Source organism: Argentina silus (genome assembly GCF_951799395.1).
Source record: "Argentina silus genome assembly, chromosome: 21".
NCBI classification, from domain to species: Eukaryota; Metazoa; Chordata; class Actinopteri; order Argentiniformes; family Argentinidae; genus Argentina; species Argentina silus.
Genome location: NC_139675.1, coordinates 8,736,573 through 8,751,572, shown reverse-complemented (window position 1 = coordinate 8,751,572; position 15,000 = coordinate 8,736,573). Strand labels below are relative to the sequence as shown.

General features: G+C 47.7%; 1 protein-coding gene across 1 annotated transcript in view; it reads right to left on the bottom strand.

Moving 5' to 3' along the window:
• tbc1d1 (TBC1 (tre-2/USP6, BUB2, cdc16) domain family, member 1) overlaps window positions 1-14,883 on the bottom strand; it is a 44,536-nt gene extending 29,653 nt beyond the window's left edge. Inside the window, 2 exon segments of the mRNA XM_083693266.1 lie at window positions 11,541-12,213; window positions 14,763-14,883. Of these exon segments, the coding sequence (XP_083549392.1) occupies window positions 11,541-12,185 (645 nt within the window). The 5' untranslated portion in view covers window positions 12,186-12,213; window positions 14,763-14,883.
• Between the last annotated feature and the right edge of the window lie 117 nt (window positions 14,884-15,000).

The window sequence follows — 15,000 nt, the reverse complement described above, 5'->3', positions numbered from 1 at the left end:
AAGAGAAAGAGAGACAGAGAGAGAGACAGAGAGAGAGAGAGAGAGAGAGAAGACAGAGAGAGAAGACAGAGAGAGAGAGAGACAGAGAGAGAGAGAGACAGAGAGAGAGACAGAGAGAAGACAGAGAGAGAAGACAGAGAGAGAAGACAGAGAGAGAAGACAGAGAGAGAAGACAGAGAGAGAGAGAGAAAGAGAGACAGAGAGAGAGACAGAGAGAGAGAGAGACAGAGAGAGAAGACAGAGAGAAAGAGAGAGAGAGAAGACAGAGACAGAGAGAGAGAGAGAGAGACACAGAGAGACAGAGAGAGAGAGACAGAGAGAGAAGACAGAGAGAGAAGACAGAGAGAGAGAAGAGGCAGGGAGGAGTGTTTCTATAGTTAGAGCCTGAACAGACATGGCTCTGCAGTAAACAGAGTTGAGATGGTTTATTATTCCCCTCCCCTAATCTCCCCCACACACACACACACACACACAGCAGTAATCACATCAGAAGGCAATGGAATGGTCCTCTCCCCCCTGGCCAAGTCAGTCCAGGCTATAAACAGCCTGTGTCCGCTGGGCCCAGAGTCCTGGCACCCCCTCACTGAGCCAGCAAAAACAACTGCTCTTATCCTCTCATCTAGATGGTCTTCTAGCTCAGACTCTACCAGGTAACCATGACTGCAAGAGACAGAGGTACGTGTACGTGTACGTGTACACACACACACACACACACACACACACACACACACGGAAGAGTTGAAATGGAGACCCAGAGAGTGAGGGTAGGCCTAATTGTTGCGTATATCCGGATAAAATATTGTAGGCTAATGTAGATTATATGTATCATCAAGAGCCAAGCTTGTCATTGTAAAGTCATTTGCTCTAAACTGACTGACACTTTTGTTTGTCCCGTTTAAACAATGGTAACATTCAAATCACCAAAACAACTACCGGTAATCAAATAGCTGTGCCATAGTGACTGTTGTGTGTGTGAAAACAAAGGTCACGTGTGAAGAGGAAGGAGACTAGCAGCAGTCCGACATGGCCTGACATGTACAGTACCTGATGTCAAGAGAAGGCCCTATTCTAGTAGGTTCAGCAGAGTGAAAACAGTGTACCAGGTCCTGCTGAGTCTTGTCTGGGTACGGCTGTGGGGTGTGTGTGTGTGTGCGCGTGGGTAGTGTGTGTGTGTGTGTGTGTGTGTAACTCTACCTGGCTGGCTGACATTGGCATTCAAATATGTTCCACTATATTTACATCTTACAGTTGTTGCATTCGGAATTGATGTCACCAATCACTTCACGTTTTACATGACAGTTGGCAAAGTATTTTTGAATTTGAGTGTTTTTATAAACTATTAAAAAAAAAAAAAAAAAAAAAAAAAAAAAAAGAACTGAAAACATCGAAGATGGATGAATATCACAACTGTCTGGGGAAGGGTACCACCTGGAATACTAGCCTAAAGTAAAACATGGAAATATAGTGGAGCATCCCTTTAAAAGGTCCAGGATGTAGCTTTAAAATAGCGCTAAATGGCCATGACAAAACGTTAGCCATCAAGTAATGAGATCCCATGATAAAGAACGTTCAGTGAAGAGTGTATTAGTCTCAAACCAAGAGTTTTCTCAAATCTGGTGTCGGGTAGGACACCGTCTTTTTTTATGCTTGGTTTGTTTACAAGGATATGAACATGTCTGGCACTATTAGAAAACGGAGAGTCTTTTGTACGCACGTTTTCAACATTTTCAGTGTGGCCACCTTTAACTGGATGACTTCCATTCACATTGGGTCACGTGTCAGAGTGCACTACTCTGGTTCTCCAGGGAACAGGACAAGAACACAGTAAGAGCAGATTTTAGTTCTTGTCTGTGAGACTTTGACCCAGGCTAGGCTTGGGTTGGCTCATCACAAACAGTCGGTCTTACTCTCTCTGGCCAATCAATGAGTGGCGTTTGACTGACCAATCAGGTCCCTAGGAGCGGAGACACTGGACCGTGTAGCCCTCTCTCTCTCAATGATATCATATACATGGTGTTGAAGTATGACTATGTAGTCCAACATGCTCAGTGCGCACACACACACACGCACGCTGGTATGATGTTCCAGCTACTGCCAATTATGATGAATGTCTCAGGGCTGTGTCAACAGAGGGGAGGTTGGGAGGGAGAGAGAGAGAGAGGGAGAGAGAGGGAGAGAGAGAAGAGGCAGAGAATGATTCAAGATTCTCCAACCTCTGCCTCGACACTCCCCGACCTAGCCTACGCACTCCCCAACGACAGAAACATTGGTCTGAGTTACAACATTTAACTACACAGGTACCAGGTGCAACACACAAACACACACACACGGGTTCCACAAGGGTGACCAGAGTCTTTTGATCTTTGATCTAATAACAATAAAAACACAAATCTGTCTCATTTCTAATCCATTTATCCACTTGTTTCTCAGACACTTTTTCTTTAATCCCGTCGCCATGGCGAGAAGTACCTCGAGTGTGTTGTTCTCAGAGAACGGCGGCGTTGCGCTGTAACGAGATTACACATCTATTCTCTGACAGCACTCGTATGAACCCACCGCCACGTGCACAACAGTCATCTTACATCTTACATCATGGTGCCTGTCTGTCTGATCTTCACTGGCCCTTTGGATCGACAACGTTAGCCCGGGCTAGGCTAAATGAGGCCACATATTAGGCCAGGCTAAATATTCTCACCTACTCTCCCTACCCTGTAGTTTAACAACAGAAAACAACTATCTAAAAAGACGAAGACGGAGGTGGCTATGCCTGGTTTGCAGTGCATGTCAAAGGGATTAGCCAACCAGCAGAGTTAAACCACACGTTAAACCGACGTTGGCGAGGCGTGTGTGGGATAAAGGAGTTGATAAGACTCCTATTGTGGTAGTTAACTGCTACTCAACCGGTGTGTGCATGAAGCGTAGCATTCCCTGTGTAGCAGCTTTGTTCGTCTTAAGTAGGTGCTTTAGAAAGTGAGGTTGTGGGTTCAAGTCCCACACTGGGAAGTGAGGTTGTGGGTTCAAGTCCCACACTGGGAAGTGAGGTTGTGGGTTCAAGTCCCACACGATACAGGCAGGTAATCAATCCACCACACATCACAGGCCTACACATCACCATGGCATCACCTGACATCAACAAATAGGCTAGACCAGTGTTTCTCCTACCATTGAATAGGCGGATCTGTGGTGCCCTGCCTAACACTTACCAAAGAATGTAACATTTCACAGCAAACTAAACTTATATGTAGTCATGACAGAGTAACTATCTTTGACCGCCAATGACATCGTTGTTAAAAGCGAAAAGCGTTATGATGTTCCTCAGTGAATTCAGCTTTTTAGCGTTTTTTGCATTTTTACATGAATAACGGTTTTGACAATGCAATCCAGCGCCACCTTGTTAAAAGAATCCTGGGGAGAACCCTGTCGCATGGTAGATCTCAACAGAACCTGTTTGCTAAAGGCAACAGTGGACGCTCATTTTGGGGGGGCCTCTGCACCCCCTTAGCCTTCGCCAAACTCTGGGGGAGAACACTGTGCTAGGTTACATACCGTAGTCAGTAGTCAGAGAAAAAGGCAACACCAAACGCCCTTGAGCTACTGTAGCATTACTACTGAACACATGCTGAAACCAGGGGAGGCTGGTGGTGGTAGGAATCGGGAGGACGGGCTGATCCCTGGTTTGCAGTGCATGTCGCCAGGGATTCAGTCAGTGGAGGCTGGTGGAGGTCGAAATCGAGGACATAACGCATGAGGAATGGTTTCAAAGTGTTTCCGTCCCACGCATTACAATGAGCCCGTCCTCCGATGTCTACCTCCCCGGACTACAGAACGGAGCTGAGCTGAGCTGAGCTGTACTAGGCTGGCCTGGTTCGGTTACGGATCCACCACAGTTGCTGAAACACAGCTGGAAAGGACAATGTGAAAGGTGAAAACATCTCTCACCTGTTCTGAAACATTGCAGACATCTCCTCCAGGCTTTCTGACTCACCTTGGCCACCCAGCTGAAGAGAGGGCTCAGGCTGCTCCATCCCCCAGCCCTGGCCTCCCTCCTCCCTGGCCCCGCCACCGTCACAACCCCCTCAGGCCCCCCAAAAACACCATCCAGCCTTCTGTTCCTCTCTTCTCTTCTCCTACCGTTTCCTCCTCTTTATTTCTCCCCCCCCCCCCCCTCCACTCAATCTTACGGCTACTGTACCGACCCCTCAGCCTCTCCAAAACACACCGTCTGTTCTACAGTGACAGCTCTTTGGCGCCGTCTTTCACTTCTTCTCTCTCCCTCTACTCACTCACACTCCATCTACCCCTCTCTTTTATCGTGACTATCCATACTTCTCACTCCCCCCCTTTTCTACCTCTCTCTCCCACAGTGTCTTCAGAATAAAAGCACTCTCTCTACCTCTACTTTCTTCCTGTACTTTCCTCCTCTACTTTCTCTCCCTTCTCAGCAGAGCTGCGGACAATACTTTCCTCCCCTCGGTATTCCCTTCTTCTCTCTCTCTGGAGAACATGAGGATTCACATGGAGGAGAGGAAAACTTTTCTTCTTTCTTCCTCTGTTTTTCTTTCAGGAACTAATCTTGCCTGGACCTGGGCCTGGACCTGGACCCGCCCCCAACCTCCTCCTCCCCCTCCCCCTCCCTCTGAGGTTGTCACAGCAACATCATTCACTCTTTTCTAAACTGCAGGGTGCTGATAATGTAAAGAAAGTCTCTCCTCTCCTCTCTCCCTCACTTCCCTTTCCTCCATCCATCCAATCACTCCATCCTCTGGCTCCTTTCATCGAATCTCTATTGCTTTATTCTCTCTTTCTACCGTTCTTGGGAGGGGAACGAGGGAGTAGGAATGGAGGAAGGGAGGAGGAATAGGAGGAGAGGGAGGAGGAGGAGAGGGGGGGATAGACCGACGCAACCTCCCAGTAGATACTTAAACACACACAGCATCACACAAACGCATGTCTTGTTCACAGAAACGACCGTTGGGCTGAAGTTGGAACCGGACGTGAGCCGAGCGCAGGAGCCGTGACTACCCCGCACACGCACACACACACACACACACACACACACACACGGACAACCCCTCTCAGTCAGACACATGCACACACAAAGAAGCCATGACTCGGACCAAGTCTGCTGCACGACAGGACAAGGTCACCAATGCAAAGGGCTCTATTATTAGGGAAGTAGGCTACACAAACAGAGAAGCTGAAAACCACAGCTACCAATGTGGTGAACACACACACACACACACACACACACACACACACACACACACACACACACACACACACACACACACACACACACACACACACACCTGATGGTACAGAGACTGGGGGAGAGTCAGTAACAGCAGTTATCAGAGGACTAGGGCTATCAATGCACTCCTATGTTCACTCTCGTCCCTTCCCTCCCTCCCTCCCTCTATTTCTGTCTCTTTTCACACAGACTCTCTCCCTCTCAATCTTTTTTTTAATCCATGTCTCCTAACTACTTTTATTTAATCTCTCTCCCCCCCCCCCCCCCCCTCTGCCTGCCTGCCTCCCTCCCTCCGAAGCCATAGCCTATACTAACTCCCTACTCAAGCACAGACTCAAGAGACTGAGTAACTCCCAGCCAACACAGACACCGGTGTCATGATCATGCCATCCATCGTTCTGTAAAGCAACTGTCTAGTACCAACGAGACCCTCCTGACCAGCATCCCATTGACAGCTGGACTAGGTCCAAACCTAAAACTGACCCTAACCTTAACCCGAGCCCGAACCAAACCCCAACTCTAACCCGAAGCACATGTCAACCAATTCGGAAAGTCAACATCGATTCGCTGGACAGGTCCCCTTCATTTTTCCTGTCTAGTCTGCCAGGCACAAGCAGACCAGACACACGTCACAGAGGCAAATGTCACAGGGACAAATGTCACCCATTAAAGAACCTTTAGGTCTGGAGCTCAGTCAGTCAGTCAGTCAGTCAGTCAGTCGGCACAGTGACACATCAATCAACAAGGCAGAACAACAACATTGGGGACATTCCTGTGGCATTTCCCATGGTCATGTGCTCTGACGGCCTCAGGTCGGTTCAAGGGTCAAAGAACCCAGGCAGAACTCAAGAAAGGAGGGAGGGGAGGAGGGAGGGGGGAGGGGGGGCCAGGGAGACGGCCACAGAGTCCAAGACACTGACGTCATGCCCGCTGTGTTGAGCCCCTCAACTGCTTCTCTTGTACAAAGACTTAGTTAGAAAAGATGGCTGGGTCGTTGAAACACGATAACAGTGACACAATAAGCACTCAGAAAGCAACCCTGTCTGCAGACTCAGAAGTGGAGAGTTGGATTGCTGCCGTGTTGGGACAAGGCAGGGACTCCCTTAAAATAACACAGACAGAAAGACACTAGACAGACAGACAGGTGGAGGACAGGCAGACAGAAAAACACTACACAGGCAGACAAGAGACAGGCAAAAAGACATACAAACAGACAGAAAGACACTAGACAGACAGACAGACAGGCAGATGGTGAACAGACAGACAGACAAGCAGGCAGTTTATGCCCTGTTTTTACAGTAGTGCTCAGTGAAAGCCAGGAGTGACTGTCACATGAGGCAGGGGCAATAATATATATATATATAGAGAGAGAGAGAGAGAGAGAGAGAAAAGAAGAAAAACGGAGAAAGCATGTGAGAGAGGTGTGTAAATGTGAGATTAGGAGCATGAATCCAGGAGAGAGAGCGAAACCTTGTGACTCATACAGTACACAAACTGACACCTTGCCTCCTGCTCCTGCTGCAGAAGTGGAGCTCTGGCATGAACACAATGGGCTGGAGGTGACATCGCCATTACTCTCACACTCACACACACACACACACACACACACACACACACACACACACACACACACACACACACACACACACACACACACACACACACACACACTTTCTGGTCTGTGTTTATAAACGCTTAGGACTTTAGCGGACCCAGTTCTCAGTCAGAGGCCTACAGTCACTCTAAACTCTCTGACTGAGGAGGTGCAAGGTCATCGCCCTCCGATGGTGACTGACTGGTGTCGGGAAAGGAAAAACAGTTTCTTTCACTCCTTCGAGACTCTCCTTGCCTCAGCAATCAGCACTGCTCCCAACGTTGAAAAGAGGACATCAAAACACCAACGGAATTAAGACCATACAACATCAGACGACACAGAAGCTTTACAAAGTCATTTGTAGAGAGACAGATCGAGAGAGAGAGAGAGAGAGAGAGAGAGAGAGCCTGAGCCTATCTGGCCGTAAACAGAGAATACAAATGGTCTGATTTTCTCTTCTCTGTCAGAGACACAAAGCAGAAACAGATCCTGACCAATTACAGGCTCAGTGGCCATCAATTGGCAATAGAGAAAGGAAGACACAAAAAGACAAGGCTATTTAAAAAGGTGCGTGTGTATGGTTACTGTACGACAGTGGAGGTTGAGACCGTGTGAATGTGTGTGTGTGTGTGTGTGTGGTGTAAGCCTCTGGTCTGTAAAACACAGGCTTGTGCACTGTGGTGTGTGTGTGGTATAAGTCTCTGGTCTATTAAATACAGGCTTGTACACTGTGGTGTGTGTGTGTGTGTGTGTGTGTGTGTGTGTGTGCGAGAGAGAGAGAGGAGCTACATTGTTCTGTGTTCTACCCCCATTCTCTCAGGAGAAGATTCCTCCCCAGTGAGTTTTACTGATACAGACTAAAATATGCTGCTTATCACACAAACACACTGATACACTGCCATTTACTTTACAGAAGAAAGACATACCAGTGTATGGTACATACAAACACACCGAACACACTCTCTCACACACACACACACACACACACACACACACACACACACACACACACACAGAGAGAGAGAGAGACTCGGGGAGAGTCAACAGCAGTTATCAGAGAACTAGTGTATCAATGCACTCTATTTTGCCTCGCTCCTTCGTACATCAAACCACAGGTCAAGGGAGTTCATCCAACAGAAGGAGCTTTACCTGAGGCCAAATAAACAGACTCAAAACGTCCATTCTAGCCAACACTGAGCTGAACACAGAGCCTATTTTACAGCTTGTACTGGGCAGAACAGAGAGGACGGTGCCATTCTCAGACTCAAAGCACCTTGACAAATCTAATTTCCATATAGATAAACATCACATATCCGGAATCGTTTGCATTACTGGAATGCTCGCAACATCTACAGTACGACAAGTCACATTCCTGCTACTAGGACATTAAACACAAAAGTTCAGTTGTTTCCCCTTGTTGTGGTTGTTGTTAAGACCAATATTATTGTGCAGGATCGGTAGATAATGTTACCAAATACTGAAGCAAGCTTATAGCATCAATAGAAATGGTTTGGACCGCTCCCTACTAATGTCCACAGTCAATGATGAAAGATCATGCTTATCAAACTCAGTCTCCCTTCAATGACAGCACTCTCAAACTACCACGTTATCGGCTCGGTAAACTGGATACATCGCTACAATACATGTTGCAGTGAATATGTTGCTAGCAGCGACTATTCCTGTCATTTTGTTAGAATGAATAGGCTTTTAAATAATATATCTCGATTCAAAATGTTCGCAAGCTCGTGGCTGTCCAACGGTAAGGAAGCTAACAGGTTAGCTAACTTTAGCGAGTTAGCGACACCGGGAGAAGCGGGCTAAAACAGCAACGCAACAAAAAGTTCACTTACAGCCTTTTGCTCTGTCTTGACATTGAATAAATTGAACCTTTGTAGCCGCGCTTTCATCCCATCCGCCATAAACCTTTCCAGGAGTGTACCGGGGAGGGGGGGGGTCGACCGTTTTCGGTAATGTGCCGTTTTTTACGGGCGAGTGGCGAAAGATGATGATTCCTCTTCCTCCGCTAGTGCCTTCAATGAGCCGCTGCTCCTGACCCAATGGCGCGTTCGCTCCAGATGTCCAATCCGCCGATACGCGTTACGAGAGGGGGGCGTCGCGACGGGGCGAATATGCTGACCCGCACTTGTCAAACTGTAGATGGGCGAGGTTTGCGTTTTCAGTTCGCTTTGAGCCTATAGCTTCTAGATTGATATCCTTGAAACTTATCAGAAAAAAATTTAAACAGCGTTTCCTGGTTAAACAAAAGCAAACCGATGGCAAGACTGAAGAATGTCAATGGGACGCACGGTTGGTCGAGCGTTGCGGGGCGTGGGGGCAGATAGAAAATATGGTGAAGATTAACTTTTTTTTCTGACAATCACTTACTTATGAATGAGTTACACACACCAATAAAGTTGCTTCCAGCAAAGCATTAAAGTCTCAGGAACAGGCTACTAAATTCGACTAAATTGCATTGAAAGCATACTTTCAAGTTGGAAGTGAAAGCCTGGTCTCGCTGTAAAAAAAAAGAAATGAGAGTAAAATGATGGAGTTAACAAATTAATTATTCTTATCATGCATGGATGATTTCTCTCTGAGGTACAGTTACATATTATATTTAATTCAAACCTTGTAGTGAATGACGCCACCTGGTGGCTCATCTCTGTCTCGGGACGAGCAGGGGAAAACCCCACTGAACCTCTAAAATAGTCCTTGCTCCCCAGGTATCTGTAATGGGACTCAGGCATCAATATGGTCTTTAGGCTGCTTATTTCAGTGTTCATTTCTGATCATTTCTAATGCATGGGTTATCTCTGATCATTCCTAGATTCTATATTGCCTAGTTAATAGCTACTGCTACTACCAAACAGGGTCCAGATTGCTGTAGCAAAGCACTCAACGTTTCTTCTCCAAATCTACCTTCTTTTTCTAGTTCACTCTGACCAGATCCAAAACATGAGTCATGTGTTATCTACTGATGTGTTTAACTGAGAAAATGGCATTCACACTTCACTTATATATATAAATATATATGGTCCCAGCAGGAATCAAACCCACAACCTAAGTGTTGTTTGCGCCAGATTAGCGAACAGATTGTGCTCTCTGTGTGTGTGTGTGTGCTCTGTGTGTGTGTGCTCTGTGTGTGTTTGTGGGTTCTGTGTTTGTGTGAAGGTGTGAAGGTGTGTGTGTGTTTGTGGGTTCTGTGTTTGTGTGATGGTGTGTGTGTGTGTGTGTGAGGGGGGGGGGGGCATCGTGACCTACAAAAGTGTTGACTGATGAGAGGGGAGGCCGTGGGAGCTAATAAAGGAGGATTCTTCAACCATGCTATGCATCTCAGAGGATCACGCCCATAAAACTGCTCACACACACCGACCACGGACTGCATACATGCTCACCCCCCACCCCCACCCCCACCCCACCCCCTCTCTCTCTCTCTCAAACACAAACACACACAAATAATTGCTAAGCTATGCCTTGCGGCTGAGGAATGTACTGTATCTCTGAACACACACACACACACACACACACACACACACACACACACACACACACTACGCCACCCCTTCACCCTGGGTGAAGAATGTGGGTGAGTGTAATGTGACAGAGCCCGAGCAACAGGTGGCCAGAGTGACATCATCAGTGAAGGGCAAGAGGAGAGGATAGAGGGAGGAGATAAAGAGAGAGAAAGAGAGAAAGAGAGGGAGGAAAAGAAGGAGGTGAGTGAGAGATAATCAGCGAGCAGAGAGTGTGCTCGCACACACACACACACACACACACACACACAGTGTGTGGCGTGCTCAACCAGACCCACACACGAGTACATCGAGCTGACGCCAGTCCCCTAAACACAGGAAGTGGTCTCCATGGTAACCTGGTTCTACATCCTGTTTGAAGGCACAAAGAGAAGGCCTTGATGTAGGACAAGCTGCCACAATCTCTCTCTCACAAATACAGATAGCTAAACCAGCAGACTTAGGCCAGTGTGTGTGTGTGTGTGTGTGTGTGTGTGTGTGTGTGTGTGTGTGTGTGTGTGCCTGTGTTTGTAATAAAGCCAACACTAGCAGCACACAGCCCTATCATGCATGTTTTAGTGCTGGGCCTAGGGTTCAATTTCACAGGACAGGAAGACTTTTGGCTGAACTTTCTCAGTGTTGGGGGGTCAGAGGTGTGTGTGTGTGTGTGTGTGTGTGTGTGTGTGTGTGTGTGTGTGTGTGTAGGGGGCGGGTAGAGACGATGACACAGTATCCAATGTCTGTGAAGTCTCAGTGAGCTACATATCATAACAAATACTGATGCGGTCATATACACACACACACACACACACACACACACCTTTTTATAGCCAAGGGGGGAGGAGCCCCTATCCTTCACTGGTGAAAAGGAACAGTGGCAAATATTCCTTTCTTTTTCTTTCTTTTTTTCTTTCTCTCCCTCTCCCTGTAATCTGAGATGGTGTCTGTCTGTCTGTCTGTCTGTCTGTCTGTCTGTCTGTGTGTGTCTCTGTGTATCTCTCTCTCTGTGTCTCTCTCTCTCTGTGTCTCTCTGTAATCTGAGATGGTGTCTTAGTGTGAATTATGAGCAGCTGAGTGCGTGTGTGTGTGTGTGTGTGTCACATCACTCATGTTCTACAACGCTGCGTCCCTCACCGTTCCGCACACAATATCCCCAACCAGCACACACACCGACACACATTACCTTGGTGCTGTCTTGACACTGGAACACGTAGCAGGCACAGTGGTGTGTGTCTCTGACCACACAGGCGAAGCTCTGAGGCTCCTGGCTGTTGTGTATCAGCTTGGTGAGGCGGTGTGCCCGGTGCTCAAACAACACGGTGTGTGTGAGGGGGTCCCAGGCCCCCCCGCCGCCCACCGCCCGCACACAACGCACCCACGACGCAGACACACACAGACACACCGGCTCATTCCGCAGGGAGTCGTCCAAACGTCCACCTCCGCTGCCGGTGCGTGTGTGTGTGTGTCCAGTCCCAGGACCTCCGGGCCTACCCCCCGTGGCCCGCTCCCTCTCCCCAGGCCGAGGCCTCCCGATCTCAGCCACCACCCAGGGCAGCATGGTCATGGTGGTCAGAGGGTGGACACGGAGGGAACCGACCAGGGCTAGTCTGTATTGGACCTCCTCTTCCTCCTCATCCTCCTCACCCTCTTCCATAGGCCCACTCCTCCGACCGGGAGAGGTGAGTCTGAGGGGGTAGGGGGTTGAGGATGTGGGGGTGAAGGTTGGGTGAGGGCCGTTGGTTGGGGGGAGGTTAAGCAGAGGGTTCCTGGGGGTCCGCTGGTTCAAGGGTTGGTCTCTGGGCTTCACCTCGAAGAAGAGTCCCTCCATGGCTTCCTCCACTAGGACAGCAGACTGCCTATATGGGTCAACCAAAACACAGTTACTGAAGACTGGGTCAACCAAAACATTACACAGAGTTACCAAGACTTGGACAACCAAAACATTACACAGAGTTACTGAAGATTGGGTCAACCAAAACATTAAGATTCAAGATTCAAGATTCTTTATTTGTCACGTGCATACAAGTATACAGTGAAATGCAAAAGTGACAGTGCCACAGAGTAGTGCAACAATAGTTTTAAAATAGAATAAAATAAAATAAAATTACTAAAAAATATACAGTATGAACAGTATAAACAATATGAACAGTATAAGCAGTATAAGCAATACAAACAGCAGATGGATGATGGATGATTATGCATATGTGTTATGATGTCAGTGAGTGTGTGAGTGACTTGAGGGGGGCACTGGTGGGGTCATCGTTGATGATCCTGATGGCGTGGGGGAAGAAACTCAGTCTTAGTCTCTCTGTTCTTGCTGCCTGACAGCGAAAGCGTTTGCCTGACCACAGCAGCTGGAACAGTCCGTTTTTGGGGTGGTGAGGGTCCTTCATTATCCTGTAGGCTCTGGTCCTACACCTCCTGGTGTACAGGACATGGAGAGGGGGGGGGTTGGAGCTCCCATGGTCTTTTCTGCCAGGCGTACCACCCTTTGCAGAGCTCGCCTGTCCTGGGCCGTGCTGTTACCATACCAGACGGTGATGTTGCCAGCCAGGATGCTCTCCACAGCTCCAGAGTAGAAGGACTGAAGGATCCTCCGGGAGACTTTGAATTTCCTCAGCTGCCTGAGATGGAACAGGCGCTGCCTTGCCTTTCCCACCAGAGAACTGATGTGGGTAGTAGTCCAGGTCAGGTCTTCTGAGATGTGGACTCCCAGGTATTTAAACCTGCTCACCCTGTCCACAGCAGTCCCACCGATGTCAAGCGGCGTGTCGGTCCTTGGATGTCTCCTGAACTCTCATTACCTAGAATTACTGAAGACTGAGTCAACCAAAACACAGTTACTGAAGACTGGGTCAACCAAAACACAGTTACTGAAGACTGGGTCAACCAAAACACAGTTACTGAAGACTGGGTCAAACAAAACATTACACAGAGTTACTGAAGACTGGGCCATTCGAAACATTACACAGAGTTACCAAGACTTGGACAACCAAAACATTACACAGAATTACTGAAGACTGGGTCAACCAAAACATTACACAGAATTACTGAAGACTGGGTCAGCCAAAATATTACACAGAATTACTGAAGACTGGGTCAACCAAAACATTACACAGAATACACAGTTATAAAATACCAATTAGTTACCGAAGACCCTGATTATAACAGTTTTTTTTGCCACAGATGTCGTGGCCCTAGCAGTAAGGGCTACAGTGTAGTCAAGTAGTTACTAGGTCTGTGGGTCACACACACACACACACACACACACACACACACACACACACACACACACACCTAGCTGTAGGGTCTGTGGTGTGGTGTAGCAGTCAGTACTGTAAGTCTGTGGGTCATTTAGAGGTTATGAGGCGCACCCACACACACAGATCAGTGTCTATTTCAACACCGACAACACATACGCTTGGCCCAATGTGTGTGTGTGTGTGTGTGTGTGTGTGTGTGTGTGTGTGTGTCAGGTTCACGAGGGATCTGCATTGCATTGCCCATTCCACCATGACTGCCAACACGCCAACACACACACACAAACACACACACACACACACACACACACACACACACACACACACACACACACACGGGTAAAAATAACTAGGCATGCTTTTTACAACTGGGCTTTGTCATATACACTGAAGGAAAACAACTGACATTTGAAACAATGTCTGGATTGTTTGAGCAACAAAGAATTGACGTTTCATGCCACAAGTTATTTCATTAGATGATTATCAATGCCAACTACGCAACAAAGCTGTACTGTATGCGCACAAGATCACATTTAGACACCACCCATGCAACCAAAGACTCACCTTGGGGTACCCCTCCCTCAAGTGTGCGTATAACCTTGCACTGTATTCAAGACCACTAGTCTAGAACCTCTGGTCGTTTAAATAAACGCAGTTAAAATCGAGATTGTAATGGTTTAATCGAGACAAAATTGTCTTTGATTCAACCCAACAACACACGGAAGCGGCTACTGCAGCAAAAACCGTTTGGAGACGCAAGGCGAGATATAAACCGCAACATTATTGACACAAGGAAGTGTCTTTGAGGAGTGTTAGCCTCTATGAAACAGGCCAGCCTACCACTGCTCTATGTGAGGTAGTCTGCCTCATTCAAACACACATGTGGAAGGCTATCGACTACACATGAGAATTCGAGGGAGTGGATGGGCCACTTGTCAAAAAGAGGAACAGAATAATGTTTACGCACGATCTGGATAATTTTACGCACAATGTCGCACTCTTCAGGTTGAGTCGAAGTAAGAGTACTGTACGAGGTCTATTAGATAGATATGGAAATATAGGAAAACATGACATTATCATCTCGCACATTGAGCCGTGAAATGTGGACACACATACACTTGCCCTTCCTCATCCCCGGTGCTTACCTTTTCCCGAACGCTGCACTTCTTCGCTCGCTGTCTTGCGGGGCCAATGCGGCGTTCGTTGGTGTATGTGTGTCCGTTCAGTCCAGTACCAAACTAGGGGACACACTGCGCTGCTGTCAGTGTAGCGGTTCTGTCGCTCCTCTCTGCGAACGGAGCTAATAATAGAATGCAGAAATACCGGTATGTATACCTCCTCCCCTCCTGTCTCTCTTCCGAGGGGCTTGACAAGTGCATGTTG